This window comes from Benincasa hispida, chromosome 1 (assembly GCF_027475165.1).
Source record: "Benincasa hispida cultivar pf3 chromosome 1, pf3_genome.v1.1, whole genome shotgun sequence".
Lineage (NCBI taxonomy): Eukaryota > Viridiplantae > Streptophyta > Magnoliopsida > Cucurbitales > Cucurbitaceae > Benincasa > Benincasa hispida.
Window position 1 is genome coordinate 94,827,713 of NC_143478.1, and position 21,535 is coordinate 94,849,247.

The window sequence follows — 21,535 nt, forward strand, 5'->3', positions numbered from 1 at the left end:
ATCTGCCAAATTTTCATCAGTCTGTATATGATCCACTTTAACTGCACCAGTGTGAGAAACTCTCTTATGGTATTGTGTTTAAGACGTATTTGTCGTCTCTTTTCATTATAGTAACGGTTCTGAACTTTTGTGATTGTTGCAGTATTATTGCAATGGATCAATATTGCTGGTACCGGCTTTTTCCATAAAGGAATCTCTGGTAGCAGACTTCTAAGCCAACCTGCTTCTTCACTAGCTATCACTAGTGTTATCATTTATGACTCCATCGTAGATTGGGCTAAAATAGTCTGTTTCTTGGACTTCCAAGAGACGGCTCCGCCTGCTATATTAAAGATATAGCCACTTGTAGCCTTTGAATCATCCAAAAGAGAGTTCCAGTCAGCATTGCTAAATCCTTCCAGGACAGCGAGAAACTTTTGATAATGTAATCCTAGGTTTTGGGTTTTCTTCAAGTATCTTATTATCCTTTCTATAGCATTCCAATGCTCTTTACTAGGTCTGCTTGTAAACCTGCAAAGTAATCCTACAGCATAAGCTATGTCAGTCCTAGTGCAGTCAGCAGCGTATCTAAGACTGCCCATGATGCTCGCATACTCAGATTGATTAACACTGTCACCAGTGTTCTTGAACAACTTGACACTAGGGTCATAAGGAGTACAGGCTGGTTTACAATCAAAGTAATTATATTTCTTTAGAATATTTTTTATTAGTGAGATTGATCTAAAGAAATTCTCTTTTCAGACCTATTCACTTTTATGCTTAAGATTACACTAGCTTCTCTTAAGTCTTTCATGTTGAAGTTTGCACTCAATATTGATTTCACATCATTTATGACGTGCAAGTTTGACCCAAAGATCAATAAATCATCTACATGTAGACACAAGATAGTGCAAAAATTATTTTCAAACTTATAGTAGATGCATTTGTCACTTTCATTAACCTTGAAACCTTTAAATAGGAAAAGGTCATCAAATTTTTCATGTGATTTCTTAGGAGCTTGTTTTAGTCCATAGTAAGAGTTGTCTAATTTACAAACTTTATTTTCTTGACCATGGACTACAAAACCCTCAGGTTGTTCCATGTAAATCTCTTATTCAAGTTCACCGTTTAGGAAGCGATCTTTATATCCATCTTATGTACTACGAGGTTATAAAGGACAGCGAGAGAGAACAGGACACAGATTGAGGTAATTCTAGTGATAGGGAAGATGGTGTCAAAGAAATCTACGTTTTCTCTTTGTCTAAAGCCCTTTGCTACTAACCTAGCTTTAAATTTGTCAACAGTCCCACTAGATCTAAATTTCCTCCTTAAGATCCATTTGCACCCTATTGCATTACAACCTGGGGGTAGATCTACTAAGTGCCAAGTTCTATTTGACTCAAGTGAGTCCATCTCATCATTTATGGCTTCTTGCCATAAGTTGGCATCTACTGAGGACAAGGCAGCTCTTAGATCTTTAGGATCTTCTTCTACATTGTAGGCCAGAAAGTCATTTCCGAAATCTTTGACGGTTCTAGCTCTTTGCTTCTTCTAGGTTATGGGTCAGTTTCCTCTCTAGGGTTAGGATTTCTAACTAGGTTAGACCATTTAATCCAGAGACCCCATTATTCCTTGATTTAAAAGGAAATCTATCTTCAAAGAATTCGGCATCATTTGATTCAATGATCACTTTGTTCACTAGATCATAGAACCTATAGGCTTTACTATTTAAGGCATAACCTATAAAGACGCACTTGTAAGCTCTACTAGCCAATTTTCTCATTTTTAGGTATGAAATCCTTACAAAGGCTAGACAATCCCATGTTCTAAAGTAGGACAAGTTTGGTTTCTTATTTTTGAGAATTTCATAAGATGACGTTTTTTTTTTCAGACTTTGGGATTCTATTTAAGACATAATACACGGTAAGGATGATTTCACCCCACTAATAAGATGCGGCTCTTGAACTAAGTAAAATAGCAACTACTAGCTCAGCTAAAATTCTATTTTTCCTTTCGGCTTTTCCGTTCATTTCAGGAGAATAAGATGCGGTCTTTTCGTGTATTATTCCATGTGAGTTAAAGAAATCATTAATACTATCCGAGTCGTACTCAGTTCCTCTATCACTACATAGTCTTTTAACCTTTCTATTAAACTGATGCTCTATTTCAAAAACAAAAAGTTTGAAGGCATAAAAAACATCACTTTTGTTTTTCAGCAAGTATACAAAAGTAAAATCATAGCAGTCGTCAATAAAGGTAATGAAATATCTTTAACTGTTTCTAGTCAAGATGCCATCAAATTGACATACATCAGAATGAATTAAATCTAGAGGCTCAGAATTCCTAAGAACAAATTTATGCGGAGTTTTAGTAATTTTAGCCTGACTACAATATTCACATTTATTAAAATCATTCGTGGATAACTTAGGTATCATTTCTAGCCTAATCATATTACTAATTAAATTCTTATTCACATGACAGAGTCTAGCATGCCAAACATTCATAGAACATAACATATACACAAAAGATTTCATTTTATTGAAGTCTAAATTTAATTTGAACATTCCCTCAGTTGCATACCCTTTCCCTACAAATACATTATTTTTGGTAAGGGTATATAGGTTTGCCCATATAGTTTGAGTAAACCCAGCTTTGTTGAAGAGATAGCCCGAGACCAAATTCTTTCTTATGTCCGGAGTGCGCAGGATGTCCTTCAACGCGAGGGTCTTTCCAGAGGTAAACTTCAGTTCCAGCTCGCTGGTTTCAACAACTTTCATGGAATGGTGATCTCTCAACAAAATATTCTTATCCTTAGTTCCACAACCACCAATCACATTTACTTCTGTGATCATGGCGACTAACGGTTCTTTTGTTAGGTTTGCCTGACCAGCAGGACGACGCCTGTTCCTATAGTTCCTAGCAATGTGAACAGGTTTATTACAATTAACGCAAAAGAACTGTACCATTTCTCCTGAAGGGGACTTCTGTTTTTTCTGTTGATTCTGGTTGTTGGAGCCACGGTTCTGACCTTTCCTCTTTGTCCCCTTAGATTTTTTGTTAGGTTTACCACGGTAGAGGTGCGTTTCCCAAGTATTGCGTTCACCTCCTCCTTCTAGTCCTGCTTACGAGCTTCCCCCTCGATCCTTAGTCGGGTGATAAGACTTCCAAGGAGAATCCTTGGTCTTATCCCTCAAAGTGTTCTTAAAGTCATTCCACAAAGGGGGCAGTTTATCAATAATAATAGCAACGTAGAATTGTTCGTCTAGAGCATACCTTCAGTAATTATCTCATGGGCTATCTTTTGGAATTCATGGGATTGAGCCTCCATGGATTTGTCATCCGTCATCTGAAACTTGAGATAATGGCTAACAACATATTTCTTCGATCCGACCTCCTCGATGTCGTACTTCTTTTGCAAGGCATCCCAGACCTCCTTCGTTGTCTTCATTGTACTGTAGTATTCATACAAATCATCAGTCAAACCATTTAAAATAAAGATCTTACAAAGAAAGTCTTTCTCCTCTCAGTCAGAAGTTTCTTTTATCTGTTGTTCAGTTGGTTCTTCTAAAAGACGATAGGCTTATCTTTGGTACAAGTTTTAGCAACTTTCTTGACGGTGAGAAAGAACATCTTTTGCTTCCACTGTTTGAAGTTCACTCCTTCGAACCGGAATGGACAGTTGAGGTCAGATATCATAACGTCATTGTTGCTAGTGAGGGCCATTAGTGTTGTGGCAGTAAATGTCTTAAAATTGTTGGAAACGACAAGACCTCAGAATGACAAACAACAAATGGTCAAGGCATGACGATCAAACAAAGAACAAAAACCTGCAAAACAAAAACTCGTTATAGGCTGAGTCGCGGAGCTCGCTCTCTTTAAAATGTTTCGCAGCTCTGTCCAAGTGTGCAAGTAGGTGTGGATTATTGTCACGTCGTCACCAGAATAAAAGAGCCAAAGAAACCCAATCGAAAATGCACTGTTACCGACCGGAACACACACTCTTTCTGAACCACTACTCGAAAAAATGGAAAATGGAAGAGTAGGAGAGGAAAGGAGAACATTCGAATGGGAGTGTGGGAGAACTTTTTTTTTTTTTTTCGGTTTTAAAATAATAAACACACACACGCATCTCGCCACGCGAGACTGGATGACAGCGACGCGTGTGTGGGACGTCTACTGAACCAACATTGGTCTATCTTCTCACTCCCTCCAAAACATGGGTACCCCTTGGGGCCCAAACTCAAAGCTCAAGATTGGAGTACATAAGGGAGGCTTCCAAATGAAAGTTTTCTAATGTGAGATTCTCTAACCAGGTTTCCTCTTATTTTTGAAAATTAAATTTTCACCCCGTTTCACACTCTACATATGAGGAAATAGGTAATTGGTTTTGCATTGATAGTGGTATATTGGGTTGTTTCTTTTTTAGTGATGAATACTACGCATACGGCTATAGTTTGGAAAGTTGAAAATGTGATGAAAAAGGGGTAGTTTTCCCAAGTTTTTTTCTTTAGTAATAATTGCACATATAATGTATTACTCCTGTATTTTGTGGCTTGTTGGATATTTTTTTATGTTCTACTTAGATTTCTAATAAAACCATCTCACATGGATTAAATTTCATTATGGGTTAGTTTGTGGCTTATTAAGTTCATGAAGTTTTTATTTTTTGCATCTACAGATAATAGACAAATAGTATTGGGCATGTGTTTCTAAATGAGGTTCAACGATTTGGTTGGTATGTTTGCTTTACCACTTGGTAAATGTGTTTCCTTCAAGAGACCGCATATGGAATCAAGTTTTATCAGTTGTGGGATGCCTGATAAGGTTTCTGGATTGATAAAATAGACCACATTTCAGCCTACAACTTTGGTATGTTGAGATTTCAAATACGCAATTATTTTAGTTGTTTTGTGGGATATATCTAACCCTCCAAAGTAGACAACCAACTCTCTTCATCTTTAAATTTTAGAGTTCTATGTATATATCGATCAATCGAACTTATTTGGTAAGTTAAATAATTTATCACTCTCTTTGTTGTGGATTAGTTAATTTTTGTATTTATTGAAAGTTCAGTTGTATATACAAAAGCAATTAAGATTTTATTTTGTGTATGTACAAGTAAAAGATAAATATAATTTATTTGTACGTACATAAACAAAAAGAAAATGATAACGAAACTATGATAGGCATTATCTGTCACAAAAGTAGATATTTAATATTGGACAACCGACATTAAAGACAATCGACCCTATACCTCTATGATGCTGGCATTCAAGTGATATTATACCCAAAATTTATACTAGTGAATATATGATTCATAACAAATATCAAATCAATTTATGAATAACGTTTCCTCTTTTTCTCTAGTAACAAAATTTGGATCAATTAATTAAACATATCATTTAAAACGCTTATTATTCCACATTAACTATAATCGTTAGTCTAGGAACATAGGTTTTAGAACATAAATGATTAAGTTTTCAACTTTACAAACTAATTAGGTATAAAATAATAAAGAGTTAATTGAATGACCATTATTCATTAACGAAATCAATGAGGTGCAAAATAAACAATTAAATAGATCTGCACCCCCTTAAGCCAAACCCTATTAGCTATTGTAAGGGAGAATTAATTTTAAACTATGTGCCTATGTAATGATCGGACACTTAGTGGTCTCGAGATTTCCTTGCATCTCCTACGACCTAACTAGCTTAACCACGTGGATCCTTTTAGTATACTTTGTCCTCATTCACATGCATCCTTAAAATATTTGTAGGAGGTCACCGAACATAGAATTGCTCACACTTAACTTTAGAGTTCCTATGATTGAGCCACCGAAAAGAAAAGTGCATCTTGTTGGTATATGTAACAACTTTTAATATTTTTATATCTTCTTTCATAATCATACTTTTATATCCTCAGGATCTCTCTCATTCGAATGTGTTCTTGGTTCATTCATGTCTTCCTCCTCAATTTGGAACGTTATATTATTTCATTCAAATCTTATTAGTTGATTTATGTATCCTTCATTAAACATATTGTTGTATATATGTATCCGTATTAGCTATTGAAATGGAGAATTTAATTTTAAACCTATGTGTTTCATTCAATGAGAAGAAAGAAAATTATACCCTGATTTTCAAAAGTTTCAACAATAACCTTAAACCAAAAAAGAAAAAAAAATCTGTAAAAGACTCACTTATGGTGAGTTTTGGATAGATATCATTAATAAATTATTTAAAAAATACCCTTGAACTTTTAAAAGTTTAGATTATATCCCTAACTTTTAAAAAATTACAAAATACTATTGTTAATATATGAATGAAGTCATTAATACATCGTTTCAATAATATACCTAACCTTTCAAAAGTTACTTTAACACTCTTAACCATAAAAAAAAAAAAAAGGTCGTTTAAAAAGTCCCTTACCATTAGTATAGTCAATTCTTTTGAAGTTATCTTGAGTTGGAAAATAACCAATTTTAAAACAGACTTATGTTCATATCCTTATTTTTTTTCATATAGATATTCTCATTTTTTCCCCATTTTACCAATTCTTATACCAATTCTCTTAGTGACCAAACATAAATCAAAACTTCAAAATAAAGCATAAAGATCCCACAAATTCCCATAAAATCCCTAAAATCAAAATCTTTCCTAAAAATTCAGTCGAATGATGAATAATCAAATAAAAAGAATGATGGATAAAAGAATATCATCTTTTATCTAAAATCAAAATCTTTCCTAAAATCTCAATAGAATGATGAATAATCAAATGATCGACGAAAGAATATCATCTTTTATCGATTTAAATCTTCTTTAATAATCATACTAAATAAAGTATTTTGAATCACAAAAAGGTCATATAGTTAACCTGAAGTAACAAAATCAGTAATAAGAAGAGAATCAATAGGATGGGAGAAACCAAGAAGGGGATTATAAAAGTAGTGATAAGAAAAAAAGGGGAAAAATAAAGGAAAATAAAGGAAAATAGAGAAATGTTATGCCCTAGATTGAAATATGGGAGAGAAAGCATAGAGGAGAGAGAGATTGTGATGGGGTACACTAATGTATTTAAGTTTAAGGATGCACTAATGTACCTTTTTTAAAGTTAAGAGGTATTTATTTATGATTTCTGTTCATATAATAATAATAGGGGTATTTTTTTATATTTTTTTTTATATATATATATATATATTTTAAGTTTAATAATATTTTTAAAATCTTTGAAAAATCAGAGGTTTTGTTTACACAAATTACAAATGATTTTTATCAAAAACTAATGATAAAGATTATTATTATTATTTTTTTTTTTTTACTTTTTGTTTGAAATTTTAAAAAGCTGATCAAAGATATTTTTAACCCTAGTATAAAGTTCAAGTGTATTTTCTTTTTATAATTCAGCGGATAATATTTTGTCTAAAATATCCAAACTACTTTTTTTAAAAAAAAGTAAAGCCCGTTTTTATAAATAAAGTTCATTTCTTTTTTTTTCTTTTTTCTTTTTATTTACATTTTTTGAGTTATAAACTTATAATTAAGTTCACACCATTGGTTAAATACCATGGCTATTTGTTTCTGATTCTTAATATTTTTTGTATTATTAGTACTTTGTCCAAAAAAAAAATTACTACCTTGAAATAGCCGTCGGCTTCTTATTTTGACTTAGTATTTATTTATAATTTAAACAACACATCATTAATTTCTCAATGAAATTAGTTTAGAATATGAGACTCAATTTTCAATTAGTAGTTGGAGATCACACTAATATCTAAAGTACTACAGTACTAAAGTACATAATACATCATTTAATATTTCTTTTAAATGATAATAAATTGTTATTATTATGGTTATTAATAGTGTGTTTATTCTTGATTTACTCTATGTTGCTTTTTCTTTTTCTGTTGTTTGTGACTTTTCTATGACGTTGTGAATAATTTCTGTATTATGTGTGAGAAATCACATTCCAAAATTTCAGATTCCCTGACTTAGGGGAGTCTAAATTCAACCAGTGGAAAGATAAAAGTCATGTTGAGAGGAGGTCTCATAGTTAAAAGGAACTTAAGACACTTTTAGAGGAAGTCTTGTATTTAGAGGAGCCTAAATAACTATTCATTAATAATATACACACTCTTGAGCATCTCTATGAGCAAATTCCGTCGACTTTTCAATACCCTATTTGTTGACTTTTCAATACCCTATCTGTTTGTAGATTTTGTTACATCCAGAATAACAATAGAGATAAATATTTACAAATTAGCCTGACAATAATGCTAATCAATCAAAGCTCCTCATGGTTGTTGATATTTTAATAAACAGGGGCAAGTTTTTCAGAGCAGGATGGAAGGAATTCAAAAAACTCAAACGATGTCAAAAATCAGCATGATGAGCAACTACGTAATAGTCCAAAACAACTAATAATGTAGGCGAGAATGTAGTTTGGGGATGACATATTTTATTTCAACTTACTACAATTACTATTTGTCAAGATGAATATAACATAGACAAGCATGATGAGCTTTCAATTCAAGAAAGATTAAAAACATCCCAAAAACGTTAATTGTTAATTCATGTAACACAATATTTTCTATACATCAGGTCACTATTCTACTATTAAGTTTCTCAACACTGTCATTGAACGATATTTAAACATCAACAAAATAAAAAAATAAATACCAAAGGATAATATATACTTGCAAGATCACTACATATATATCTAGCTATAAAAATACTAAACAAATAAGTCATAAAAATCTGTATGTGTGTAACAGTATGTCGTAATCCAAGAGTCAATCTTGTAAGTCTTTTGCTCTGATACCACTTTGTTGGACCTGCACACTTGAATTTCTTGAAGAAAAGCCCAAATGATGAATGTTGGTCTTCAGCTGATCCAATCCGTGATCCAAAGCCTAGTTAATTTGCCCCAAAAAAATTTGTAGGTAGATTACTTGGCCCTGGTTGCTCCACGATCTTCCAGCTAATGTGTAACACGTTGTAAAATCCACTTACTCTGCCTGATGGAAGAGACACCACTTTGTTCTGATGGGAAAAGAAATTAACAAAACAAATTATTTTCTCTCTCTCTCGTTCTCTCCTTCGTTTGCAGAAACTCTCTCTGACCCTCTTTTCTTTCTGATTATTTGCGTGAGTTTATTGTGTGAATAAAGAAGAAGATGAGCATGCAATATGATAAAGAGAAAGAAGAGAAGAAGATGAACACGGAGATGTGCGTGGTTCGACAATTGAGTGCCTACATCTACGAGAAGGGGAAGAACTTTTTATTTCAAGAGCTAAGTCACTTTCTTTACAGATCTTGTAGCTTTTCTTGTAAGCTTATGATCAGATTGTACTACGAAATGTAAATTATACATATTTATACTTTTTAGCTGATACAAGTAGTTACATAACAAACTGTAAGGAAAATGTAAAAAGCTGTTAAAGACTTGATTTGTATGCTTGAGCTTATTTTATACTTCAGGTGGAAAAGGGTTTCCGAAAGAGTTTGAAGTATATAAGAACATAGAAATCACTTTTTGTTGTACTATGGTTATAGATGACAATTTAAGAGAGTAGAACAAAAATAACTGAAGTTTGTTGTAATTCTTCTGACAACATTTTTTTGTTTGATTTTTGTCTGGGGTTGAAGCTGAATGGGAGCTGAGTTTATTCTTTGATAAAAAGTAGATATTTTTCAAAGGTTATTGATAACATCCATTAAAGGATAATATATTTTCAAAACATTTTAATATGATTTGATAAATGTATATTTTTTTTTTCAAATGTGTCTAATAACCTTCGATAAAAAATGATATTTTTCAAAGGTTTTTCCAATGTCTTTGATAAATATATATCTCTTTCAACGGTTTCTAATAATTTTTTTATAAAACGTACACAATCTTCAAAATTTTTTTCAATACATTAAATAAATGTGTATATATTCTTGAAATGTTTTTTATAACCATTCTAGCTGTTTATATATATATATATATATATATATAGTGATTTTAGAGTAGGCATATTGCTCTTAAATAAGCAATACATTTAATTGGCAGAAGTGCCTTAAATGATGGTTGTTGTGACTTAAATTTGCATTATAAATACACATGCAAAAGGTGGTGAAATCTCTTCAACTATAAGACCACAATCTAATGGATGCATCAAGAGAATCAAAGATAAATGTGAAATCACGAATGTCATTTCAAAAGAAAAAAAAGATCAAGATAGACAAAAAAGTGGCTGGTGTTTTCTTCTTTTTGCATTTGTGTTGTATTTTTGCACCATTTCAAATTAATTGGGGTGCATTTTCGATTTGTTTGGCATTATTTATGATAACAGGTCTATTTGGCATCACTATTTCTTATCACCGAAACCTTTCACATAAGAGTTTTAAAATTCCCAAATATCTTGAATACTTATTCGCTTATTGTGGAGTTCATGCACTTCAGGTTTGACATTTGATATTTATTCTTTTACGTCTAGAAGTGTAACTTAAACATATTATCGGTTGATTTAAAAACTAAAAAATTAATTCAAAAGTATTATCTTTTTAAATTTTTTAACATTTTTTTATTAATTTTAGGGTGATCCAATCAATTGGGTGAGTAAGCATAGATACCATCATCAATTTGTTGATACTGAAAAAGATCCACATAGTCCCATTCTAGGATTTTGGTTTAGTTATATTATTTGGGCCGTTGAAGGAAGAGATGGAAGCATCATTGAAACGAATAGGAAGCATCGAAAATTGGATAATGCTGGCGACTTGGAGAAGCAAACTTTCTATAGGTTTATTCGCAAAACATATATTCTTCATCCAATTGCTCTTGCACTCATACTCTATTTTCTTGGAGGAATTCCTTTTTTCATTTGGGGAACGGTAAGAATAAAAAGATAAAAACATCTCCCTCTTTCATCATTTGTTTAATTCTTCTAATTATAATTATATATTTATGGTAATTTGATTAATCAAATTTTTTTTTGTTAAAAAAATTATTTCAAGTATATTCATTTAATAAGACTCTGGATGATTTTCATTTTTAACTTTTTAGGATTGTTTTCAAATATAAAAAAAAAATGAACAAAATTATTTATAACTCATTATCTATATGTGATAGATCGCGATAGAGATATAAATAATGGTCTATCACGATCTATTACAGATAGATCTAAATGATTAAAGACGGATCAATAGATTGAAGACTCTATCACATAAAAAAATTATAAACTTTAGGAATTTGTTGGATACAAAATTAAAAATTCAAAGATATAAACAGATATATTTGAAGTTTACAAACTTAATGAGCATAAAATTCAACGAATTTAGAGGCCGAACTTTGAACATAAAATTGAAGAATTTAGAATCCCAACTTGAATAAAAAGATTGAAAGTTTAATGATTTTTTTTATTGAGACGTTATAGTGACTTATTAGAGATTGTGACACATTGTACTCTTTCGATGGGCAGTGTGTAAGAACTGTAATGCTTTTACACTCAACATTTATGGTGAATTCATTCTGTCATATGTGGGGAAAGCAACCATGGAAAACAAATGATTTCTCTACAAACAATTGGTAAGTATATGCTGTGCCTTTCTTTGTATCAATGTTGAGTAAAAGACGATCAAATTAATTTATTGAATGAGTTCTTGCTTCCATGATAATATTCTTTGGATGATAAATTTAATTGAATCAATCCCAAAGTTAAATTATAAAATGATATGATTTATGTAAAGCTCTATTATAAATTTAGTAGATATTTAGAAAATTATATAAAAATATGAAACATTTATTAAGACAAACAGCATATATATTATATGTCTCAAATATCTTTTCTTTTTTAGTTTAAACTATTGTGCATATTTTAAAATGGTAATTCACCTCCATATATTTTTACATAGTTATGCTTATATTGTTTTATAGTATCAAAGTTTACTGGCATATTTTATATGATAAAACTTTTTATAAATATTTTTAAATATAATAAAATGTCATTATCTATCAATAATAGACAGTGATAGACAATGTTAGATATCTATAAATATATATCATTAATAAATACTGACATTGATAGATAGATCAATGTCTATCACTAAAAGACAACAACATTTGCTATATTTAAATTAATATAGTGTTGGACCATTTTTTGATTTCTTAAAATCAAAATCTGATTATCCATCCAATAATTTCTACATTCCGTACATGATTTTAAAACTTTTGCTCCTTGTTATGATTTAATATAATGGAATAATGTTTATATTCTATATTAGAATATACGTTTTTTAAAGGTTAAAATATCATTTTACTCTATTTATTTTGAGATTTGTTCTATTTTAATTATCGTATTTTTAAATGTTTAAATTTAGTCTATATATTTTCAATAGATTTTAAAATAGTATCTGCTATTAATTTATTTATTACTTTTGCCAAAAAAAAAAAAAAAAACAAAATGTCTCCATTAACCTTCCGTCCATAAATTTGAAATATATTTAAGAATTTTTGTTATTATCATTATTATTATTTATTTAATTTAGAAAAAAAAAATGTTCGGTGGGCTAAATTTATTAAAAGTTGAGAGTAATAAATTTGGACCTAATTTAAAAGTACATAGACAAAAATAGAATTAGATAAGAGCATATTCTAGCATATGTTTTTAAAAGAAATATAATAAAATTGATTAGATTTTATGAATATTAAACAATTTACATAACAATGTAATTATATTATTGTTGTTATTATTTTCAAAGGTGGATGAGTCTGCTTGCATTTGGAGAAGGTTGGCACAATAACCACCATGCTTTTGAGTATTCAGCTAGGATGGGCATTGAATGGTGGCAATTTGACCTGGGTTGGTATGTTATTGTGTTTCTTCAAGCCATTGGAGTTGCCACTAATGTCAAAGTACCATCCCAAAGCCATAAGCAAAAGTTGGCCAAAGATAAACTACAATAAGCCTTTCTTTAAGTGATGTGTGGAATGGAAACAGTTTTTCTTCTAAAAGTAATGTTTCTGAATCTCGAATAAAAGAAAACTCAATATGAAGTACTTGCTACTGTTATAGTAAAACATTTATGCATTAATTTACATTATCGTTTAGGACGTTTTTAATTTAATTTTTGTGTTAATATTATATAATTTTATTTGTCTCGAAATATTCAATGGTTAAAGAAAAGAGAATTAACCAAACTTCCGTATAATTGAGATAGGGTCATCAATCAAAAGGTTTGAAGTTCGAATCCTTCAACTCCAAATCTTTTGTCGATCTATATATATGCAGAAGAGAACTTGTAAAGTAAGGAGACAAGTGATTGACTTAAGTAGGAAGTGTACTCTTCCTCTTTCATTTGTGCTATAAGTTGAAGCAAAGGCAAGAGAGGTGACGTATTGTAGATAAATGGTTTCCATCTCATTTTGGTCAATTTTTTGAACTTTTTCCAGGGTTAAAGGGTAAATGCAACTAATTTTAAAAGTTAAATTTAAGGGTTTCTTGAACCGAGATACTAACAATTTCTGTCCATAAGAGTAATTTTGAACTCTCTTAAAAAAAAATTGAGACTAGCTCCTCCAAATGGTTCTTTCTCTGTCAAGTCCTTAAAGGATAAGACTGCGTCTGCTTCGGACTCCACTCCCAATTTTGAGGTTGGCAGCTTATGGAATTCTTTGTATCCTAAAAAATTCAAATTCTTTATATGGTCTATGCTACACAATAGGCTTAATACCAACGACAAATGTCAGCAGTGTTTTCCATCTCAGAATCTTAATCCTCAGTGGTGTGTGTTGTTTAATAAAAAAATAGTGAGAGTGCCAAACATCTCTTCTTTGATTGCATATATTCTCGAAAAATATGGGAGCATTTACACCAGGTTTGTGCTGATTTTCCCTCCTCTTAGGATGGGCTTATCTCAAGACTCATACAGCTTAAATATGTCTCCCAAAGAAACATCATTTTGGGCAATTTGATTGGTGCAATTCTTTGTTGTCTTTGGCTTGAGCACAATAATGGTACTTTTCATAGTGATGGCAAATCAGTGTTTCAATTATGGGAGAATATGTTATACCTTACTGATAGAATTAATCTAAACTTATATTCAAGGTGTATGAATTACATTTAATTAGATACATAAATAGTTGAAATTCAAGAAATGGTTGAATACATGAATTACAAGATACATTGATGAATGTTCATATATTGGTGAAAAGTCACATGTACTTGCATTTATCATTGATGTCTTTTGATGTATTTTTCTACTAGTATAAATATGTGTGAGATTTGTCATTTGTAAGCAAGCTAAGAAAAGAAAGTGATATTCAAGTTCTAGTTTCTCACAATCGTCTTCTCTTATCTATTGAGTTGTATTGTGAGGGCCTACTTCGTTTCTAACAAGTGGTATTAGAGCTAAGATCATAGATGACTTCAAGTATTAACATGTTGCAATCCCAACTATACTTTCAAGATTCAATGAGAAGAATTTATCACTAAGTCAACACTTTGGCACTTTTGCACTTTACATAATACATTTTTTTATAACATCATGGAGTTAAAGAATTAGTTACTTTTTTTTTTTTTTTTTTTTTTTATCTCCAAAACATGGAGCTTTGTTAATGAATGATATGAATGATATGAATTTTGATTCTAGTCACTAAAAAATAGCCTATAATAATGGTTTTTTTAGTAATCGAGATGATTATTAATAGCTGCAAGCATGTTCTTCCAGGATAATCACCGCAGGAGCTTAAAGAATCGTTGGAATCACATGATACAAAAACAACATTGCAATAGGTGCGTCCAAATATCTCAACTAGGTTGACATATCTATAGTATACTCATCGTGTTCAAGAACAACATTGAAATAGTTAACCCTATTACAAAAGTTTTTTTCCTCTATTGTAACAAAAAATTAGAATAATTGGTCCTTAACTTGCAAAAAGTAGAAAACTATTGGAAGAATTGTTTTTTATGTAAATGTAACATCTTTTAATCTGTCTCGACAATGATAAGCTCCATTGATAATTGTTACAACTGAAAAAGTGAAAGGATGACTTGTCACTCAAAATATGGATGTTAAACGGAAAGCACTGACAAGCAACAAAAGTAAAAGAAACAAAGTAAATTAACAAGCCAAACTTAGAACAAACAAAAAAGCCAAATAACCAACACTAGATTCATCAAATAGAATAAATTCAAACAGTAAATTTCCTCCAAATTTCCAACACGACACCATCTCAAAGTCTCCCCCTTTTTGTCTTAAAAAAAAATTAGTCCTATGGTTGAGAGGATGACGCCCCAGCAGACCTGGCTAATGTTACATGTATCGTCTGTAACATCCCTTCTATAGTCTCCTTTCGCTCCTGAAGCCTAAATTTGAGCATTAATGTCTTTGGATTCATTTGAAAGATAATGCAAAATTTGACTTCCAAAAGGAGATTCAATCAAAGCTTGACTGAGACCATCAACATAGGTAGCAGAGGAAGGAGCAGCTAGATTTGGGATATGATAATTTTGCAGAAGTTTAAGATGAATTAAAATGAGAGCAGTAGCAGGACCAACAGGTTCCCTAACAGTAATCAAATATGGTTTTTGAGCAAGCAAAACTCTACAAATTAAATGAGGATAGCAGATAGATAATTTCAAGGCTTGAGATCGAATGTGGTGCTTGATCTGATATATACAAAATTTTCATATTTGAAAGGAGCCCCGGTCATAATCTGATATAACAATGTAGCGAGAGAAAGAACACAACCTGATTGTGAGAGGAATGACACAAGTTGAAGATCCCAATCTTATGAAGCACAATATATTTAGTACTAAGAATGGTTGTGGACTACTGACCTTTATTAGGCCAAGATGACTTTGCCCCATCGATTAATTCAAATGCTAACTCTTTCAATGATGGCCGCTTTAAAAAAAAACATTAGTAGGAATAGTTCTATTGAGATACTTATTAATGAGATCAGCAGTAAAGGTGAATAGATGAGATTTTTTGTAGAATCTGATTTTTCCTTTCCATAATCCCATTTTGCTGGGGAGTGATTGGAAATGAAAATTCATGATGAATCCCAAAGTATTACAAAAGGCAGCAAGTTGAAAGTTTTCAAACTCCCTTCCATGATCACTCCTAATTCGAATCACATGTAGCTCTTTCTCACGTTGTAAATGGAGACAAAGAGTTAGAAAAGCATCAAACACGTCTATTTTTTCATAAAGAAACCGAACCCAGGTGTAATTGGATAAGTCATTGACAATAACTAAAACATATAATTTTACCTGCCAGACTTTTTGATTGCATAAAAACCATAAGATCCAGGTGAAGAAGTTCTAATATCCGTGTAGAACCTGAGTAAGACATCTGTTAATGGGAGACGTCTGTTTTGACAATTACCATAAGTAATTCAGTCGATGTAGGAAAAGATGGAAGGCCAGATATGGCATTTTTAACTAGAGCCTTTTGGATCTTTTCCATGCTCATATGGTCGAGGCATTTATGCCAAAGGCTTGCTATATCCAGGATTCCATAGATAATAGTTATAAGATGAACCCATTGAAGGAACTCGTTTATAAAGATCCTTGAGCGGAAGCGGATCGTCCAAATTCTATTTTGATTGATTTTTTTTTTTTATAGTAAACATACGAGATATGCATTCTAAACTAATTACACCATGCTTGGTGTAAAGAAAAAGTTTCAAGGGATATTACCTTTGAATAACTTTTCTTCTTGTAAATCCCTCTCGTGGTCACGAACCTTGAACACAGCAACAAACTTGAAGACTTTCTTAAAAAAAAAAAAACTCACAAACCAAAAACAGACACTACCACGGGGAGCATTCGATATACTCAGGTTGAGAGTCCAGGAGTGGTGGGCTCAGGCTATTTTGGTTTGGAGGGTTTGTTTGAGTTTAAAAGAGGAAGAAGATTAAGAATACAGAACATTTCTATTCTTCAATCGTATAGTGCTCTACGTTAATCTTTTCAGGAAGAAGAGAAAAACAATTTCTTTTATTTCTTTTGCCATAAAAAAATTGATTAACCACCAGATAAGATGGTTGGAGAGAAATTAGGAATTATTATCCAAAATAATAAAACTAATATAAATAAATATGATAACTAACTTATCATATCTTATTTATATTAAGCTATATGTTACATCTAATATAACACATAACTTATAGTTTTAATATTGTATCATATATAATATAAATTATAGTTCCTTATCTCTATTTTTGGCATTTAATAAATCATATTTATATTAAATTTAACAACTATGAATCACATTCATTGTAAACATATTTGAATCACATTCAAATATTTATTTCCTCCAATTAAACTATAATGTATCAAATACATTATAACAATTTTATCAGATATAATTGAATTAATTTTATTATATCATATATAATAAAATTCCCCCTTATTAATTTGAATAATTCAAATTAACCCAAAAATTGATTCTTAACTAAATCTTTTTAGGGCTGTTTGGTTCGAGGGAAAAGAGGGTGGGAATGGGAATGGGTTTACAAAGCCCATGTTTGGTTTGTGGGATTTGTTTATTTATCTTGGAAAAATAAATTCCTAGGTATATTTTACCCACACAAATGAAGGAATTGCATACCCATTGAGAAGTGTGGGTTTTCATTTCTTCTATCACTTCCTACCACGATTTTCCTTCCTTCCAGCCATGAAGTCGTATAGCATTTTGTTACTCAGTGATCGTGTAGCATTTTGTAAGTGATCATGTAGCATTTAGTAAGCAATCGTATAACATTTGATAGGCGATCGTATAGCATTGGGTAGGGGATTGTATAGAATTTTGTTATTCAACAATCGTGTAGCATTTGGTAAGCGATCATGTAGCATTTGGTAGGTGATTGTATAACATTGGGTAAGCGATCGTATAGCATTGGATAGGCGATCGTATAGCATTTTGTTACTCAGCGATCGTGTAGCAGAGCTAAGCGATCGTATAGCTGAGCTCAACGATCGTGTAGCATTTGGTAAGCGATCATATAGCATTTGGTAGGCGACCGTATAGTATTGGATAGGCGATCATATAACATTTTATTACTCAGCGATCGTGTAGCATTTGGTAAGCAATCGTGTAGCATTTGGTAAGCGATCGTATAGCATTTAGTAGGCGATCATATAGCATTGGGTAGGCGATCGTATAGCATTTTGTTACTCAGCGATCGTGTAGCATTTGGTAAGCGATCATATGGCATTTGGTAGGCGATTATATAGTATTGGGTAGGCGATCATATAGCATTTTGTTACTCAGTGATTGTGTAGCAGAGCTCAACGATCGTGTAGTAGAGCTAAGCGATCGTGTGGCCGAGCTCAGCGATTGTGTAGTATTTGGTAGATGATCGTATAGCTTTGGATAGGCGATCGTATAGCATTTTGTTACTCAGCGATTGTCTAGTAGAGCTAAGCGATCGTGTAGCCGAGCTCAGCGATCGTGTAGCATTTGGTAAGCGATCGTATAGCATTTGGTAGGCGACCCTATAGCATTGGGTAAGCGATCATATAGCATTTTGTTACTCAACGATCGTGTAGTGGAGCTCAGCGATCGTGTAGATAATTTAAGCGTATAGTATTTTGTAAACGATCGTTTTGACTTGTTTTCACAATCTCAATTTTTTTTAATTCCCACATACTATTACCATACATACTATTCCTAGACATTGTTATCTCATGCACAACCAAACAATGGTCATCCTTGATTCCCAGTAATTTTATTTCCAGACATATAATTCCCAGATATCCTTAATTCCTGGGCATTGAGAAAACCTCAATCCAAACGGCCCCTTTGAGCTACCAAGGGAACTTTATGGATCTGTAGCTTGAAGCTCTAACGGTAAATGAATAATTAATTAGACTCTTTAATTAAATTATCCACCATCCATTAACTGTAGGACACTTCACTAAAGACCGACAGCTGCACTCTTCGCACTACAAATATATTTCTGTGTTCATTAGATATAACCAATCAACCGTACGTTGACCCTTCACAAATTGCTCGTAAGTACAGCTGGACCAAATTATCGTTTTGCACCTGTAGTTACATCTAACTCCTTAAGTACCACTGATCCCTCTAATGAACAATAGATCATAGTCGCACTATGACTAAACCCCTATTCGGCCAGGAGAGGGTGTGGCACCATATTGTTCAAGACCTGGAATCAACCCTTAAAGGAGCAATTTATCTATTTACCTCTGCTTTAGGGAATGAGTGAATTCCATATTGTGTAGTTGTGTTCCCAACTTCCCAATCATACGAATTCCCAAAATGGTAGGCTTGTTGAGTCGACGATCTGGCCACTCTTACCCATATAAATCAAAGGACCGCCTTCATAGGCAGGAGTTTACAATTCACTAAGGATTAAGGTCACGTTATCTATATGGTCAACCTGGTGAAATGAAAGTCTCTGTTATGAGCGGTGTTATAGAATTAGACAAAACATTTCGTGGTCCGATCTTATATAATCTCCTATCCCCGCTCATATGTCTAATACATGAATGATCAGGATCAGATCATTTGTAGTACTTTACAACAATTGTAACACCTACAAAGTAGGTTATACTCGTAGTGTCACCAGGATAAGGTATCCAATCTTATCCATATACTATAGAGAATTTAGGTTATCACTTAAACATCCACCTATATGTCTCCACATACATTTTTAAGTTACAACGATAACCTTGGATGTTAGTTTATTGTTTTGTAGTTAATGCAACTAAAATATCATATATTTTATAGACAAAGTGGATAAAAGTATCATATATTATTAATCACATAAAAGTTTGTTCATACAATGTTTACAAGCTATAGAACCCTACGAGATTTAGGACATCAATCCCAACAATCTCCCACTTGTCCTAAAGCTAGTGAGGTGTAAAAGATAATAAAGTACAAGTACACAAAACAATAAACTAGGGCATAACATGCCGAGTAGAAGATCTCCCACTTGCCCTAGTCCAGCCATAGTCTGACCCATAGACCCACACTCTGCAGGTGACCCTCAAACATTATAGTTGTAAGGGCCTTCATAAACGCACCAGCAATGTTGGGTTCCGAAACTATCTTCGTGACATTCATGTCCATTCGATGCACAATCTCTCTGATGAGATGATACTTCTGCTCTATGTGCTTGCCGCGCTTATGACTCTTAGACTCTTGGGAATTAGCCACAACACAACTATTTTCACAATAAAGTGTGATGGGTTTTGACATGTCTGGAACAACTTCTAGATTAGTAAAAAAATTTCCTGAGCCAAATGGCCTCCTTAGTAGCTTCACAAGCCGCTACATACTCAACCTCCATGGTGGAATCTGCGATGCACCTTGCTTGATGCTTCACCATACTACTACCCCTCCGTCAAGAGTGAACACTGATCTTAATGTGAATTTCCGAAAATTCCTATTAGTCTGAAAATCAGAGTTTCTGTATCCTATAAGGATCAGATCCTTAGAACCACACACAAGCATGTAGTCCCTCGTTCTCCGTAGATACTTGAGGATGTTCTTAACGGCTATCCAGTGATCTAATCCTAGATTAGACTGGACTATTTCCACTGCATAGTAGATGTCAAGTCTAGTACATAACATCACGTACATCAATCTGCCCACAACAGATGCATAGGGGATCTGTCTTATATCCTCAACCTCTTGAAGTATCTTAGGACACTGTTCCTTAGACAAAGTAACTCCGTGCCTGAAAGGAAATAGGCTTCTTTTGGAGTTATGCAATGAATACTTGACAGGTATTTTGTCAATATACGACAACTGAGACAGTGTTAGCATTTTGTGTTGTGATTGGTATCCTAATTCTCTAGAGTCTCCTAGTTTAATATACACATCGTTATAAATAAAATAAAAGTTATTTCATTCTGGCATTTACTCATATCCAATAATCAAACCTCCATGGTTATCATATGAAAACTTAAGCGTGTATATGAGATGTACAAGTAGATCATTCTTTAAGTGATAACCTAAATAGGTCTGTAGTATAAGGGTTAAGGTGAGATACCTGATCCTGGTGATACTACGGATACGACCCACTTTATACAGGTTTGCAAGTGTTGTGAACTACTACAGATTGTAAATCCTGAACATTCATGTAGAGACATACAAGCGAGGGTGTCCTGTACAAAGTGTTTGTATAAGACTGGACCACAAGATGATTTGTCTTTGTATATAACGTCGTTGATACTGGAGACCTATATCTCACCTAAACGACCATAGGTAACATGATCTCAATCTTGAGTGTTTTGGGAACTCCTGCCTTTGAGGGTAGTCCTTTGATTAGTATGGGTGAGAATGATCAGATTGCCAACTCAACATGCCTACATTTTTGTGGACTTGTCTAATTTGGGAGATGGGAACTATGTTACACAAGATGGAATTCACTCCTTCCCCGAAGAAAGGGTAAGTAGATAGATTGTTTCTTTAAGGGCTGATTTCGGGGCTCGAACATAGTGGCCACAACTTCTCTTTAGAAGAGAGGACTTAGTCATAGTAGGACTATGACTTATGTTAATTGGAGGAATTAATGGTACTTAAGGAGTTA

General features: G+C 32.6%; 1 protein-coding gene across 1 annotated transcript; it reads left to right on the forward strand.

The window, feature by feature from the left end:
- Window positions 1–10,099: 10,099 nt before the first annotated feature.
- Window positions 10,100–13,039, forward strand: LOC120089966 (palmitoyl-monogalactosyldiacylglycerol delta-7 desaturase, chloroplastic-like). The gene is made up of 4 exons (XM_039047423.2): window positions 10,100–10,423; window positions 10,558–10,854; window positions 11,442–11,548; window positions 12,721–13,039. The coding sequence occupies exons 1-4, from the start codon at window positions 10,127–10,129 to the stop codon at window positions 12,923–12,925; spliced, it is 906 nt and encodes a 301-aa protein (XP_038903351.1). The 5' UTR covers window positions 10,100–10,126; the 3' UTR covers window positions 12,926–13,039.
- The last annotated feature ends 8,496 nt before the right edge of the window (window positions 13,040–21,535 follow it).

Bases quoted from the DNA above. Each gene is read 5' to 3' on its own strand.
- LOC120089966 (XM_039047423.2), top strand. From the start codon at position 10,127: ATGGATGCATCAAGAGAATCAAAGATAAATGTGAAATCACGAATGTCA. The intron at 10,855-11,441 runs GTAAGAATAAAA...TTCGATGGGCAG, and splicing joins CTTTTTTCATTTGGGGAACG to TGTGTAAGAACTGTAATGCT. The intron at 11,549-12,720 runs GTAAGTATATGC...TTATTTTCAAAG, and splicing joins GATTTCTCTACAAACAATTG to GTGGATGAGTCTGCTTGCAT.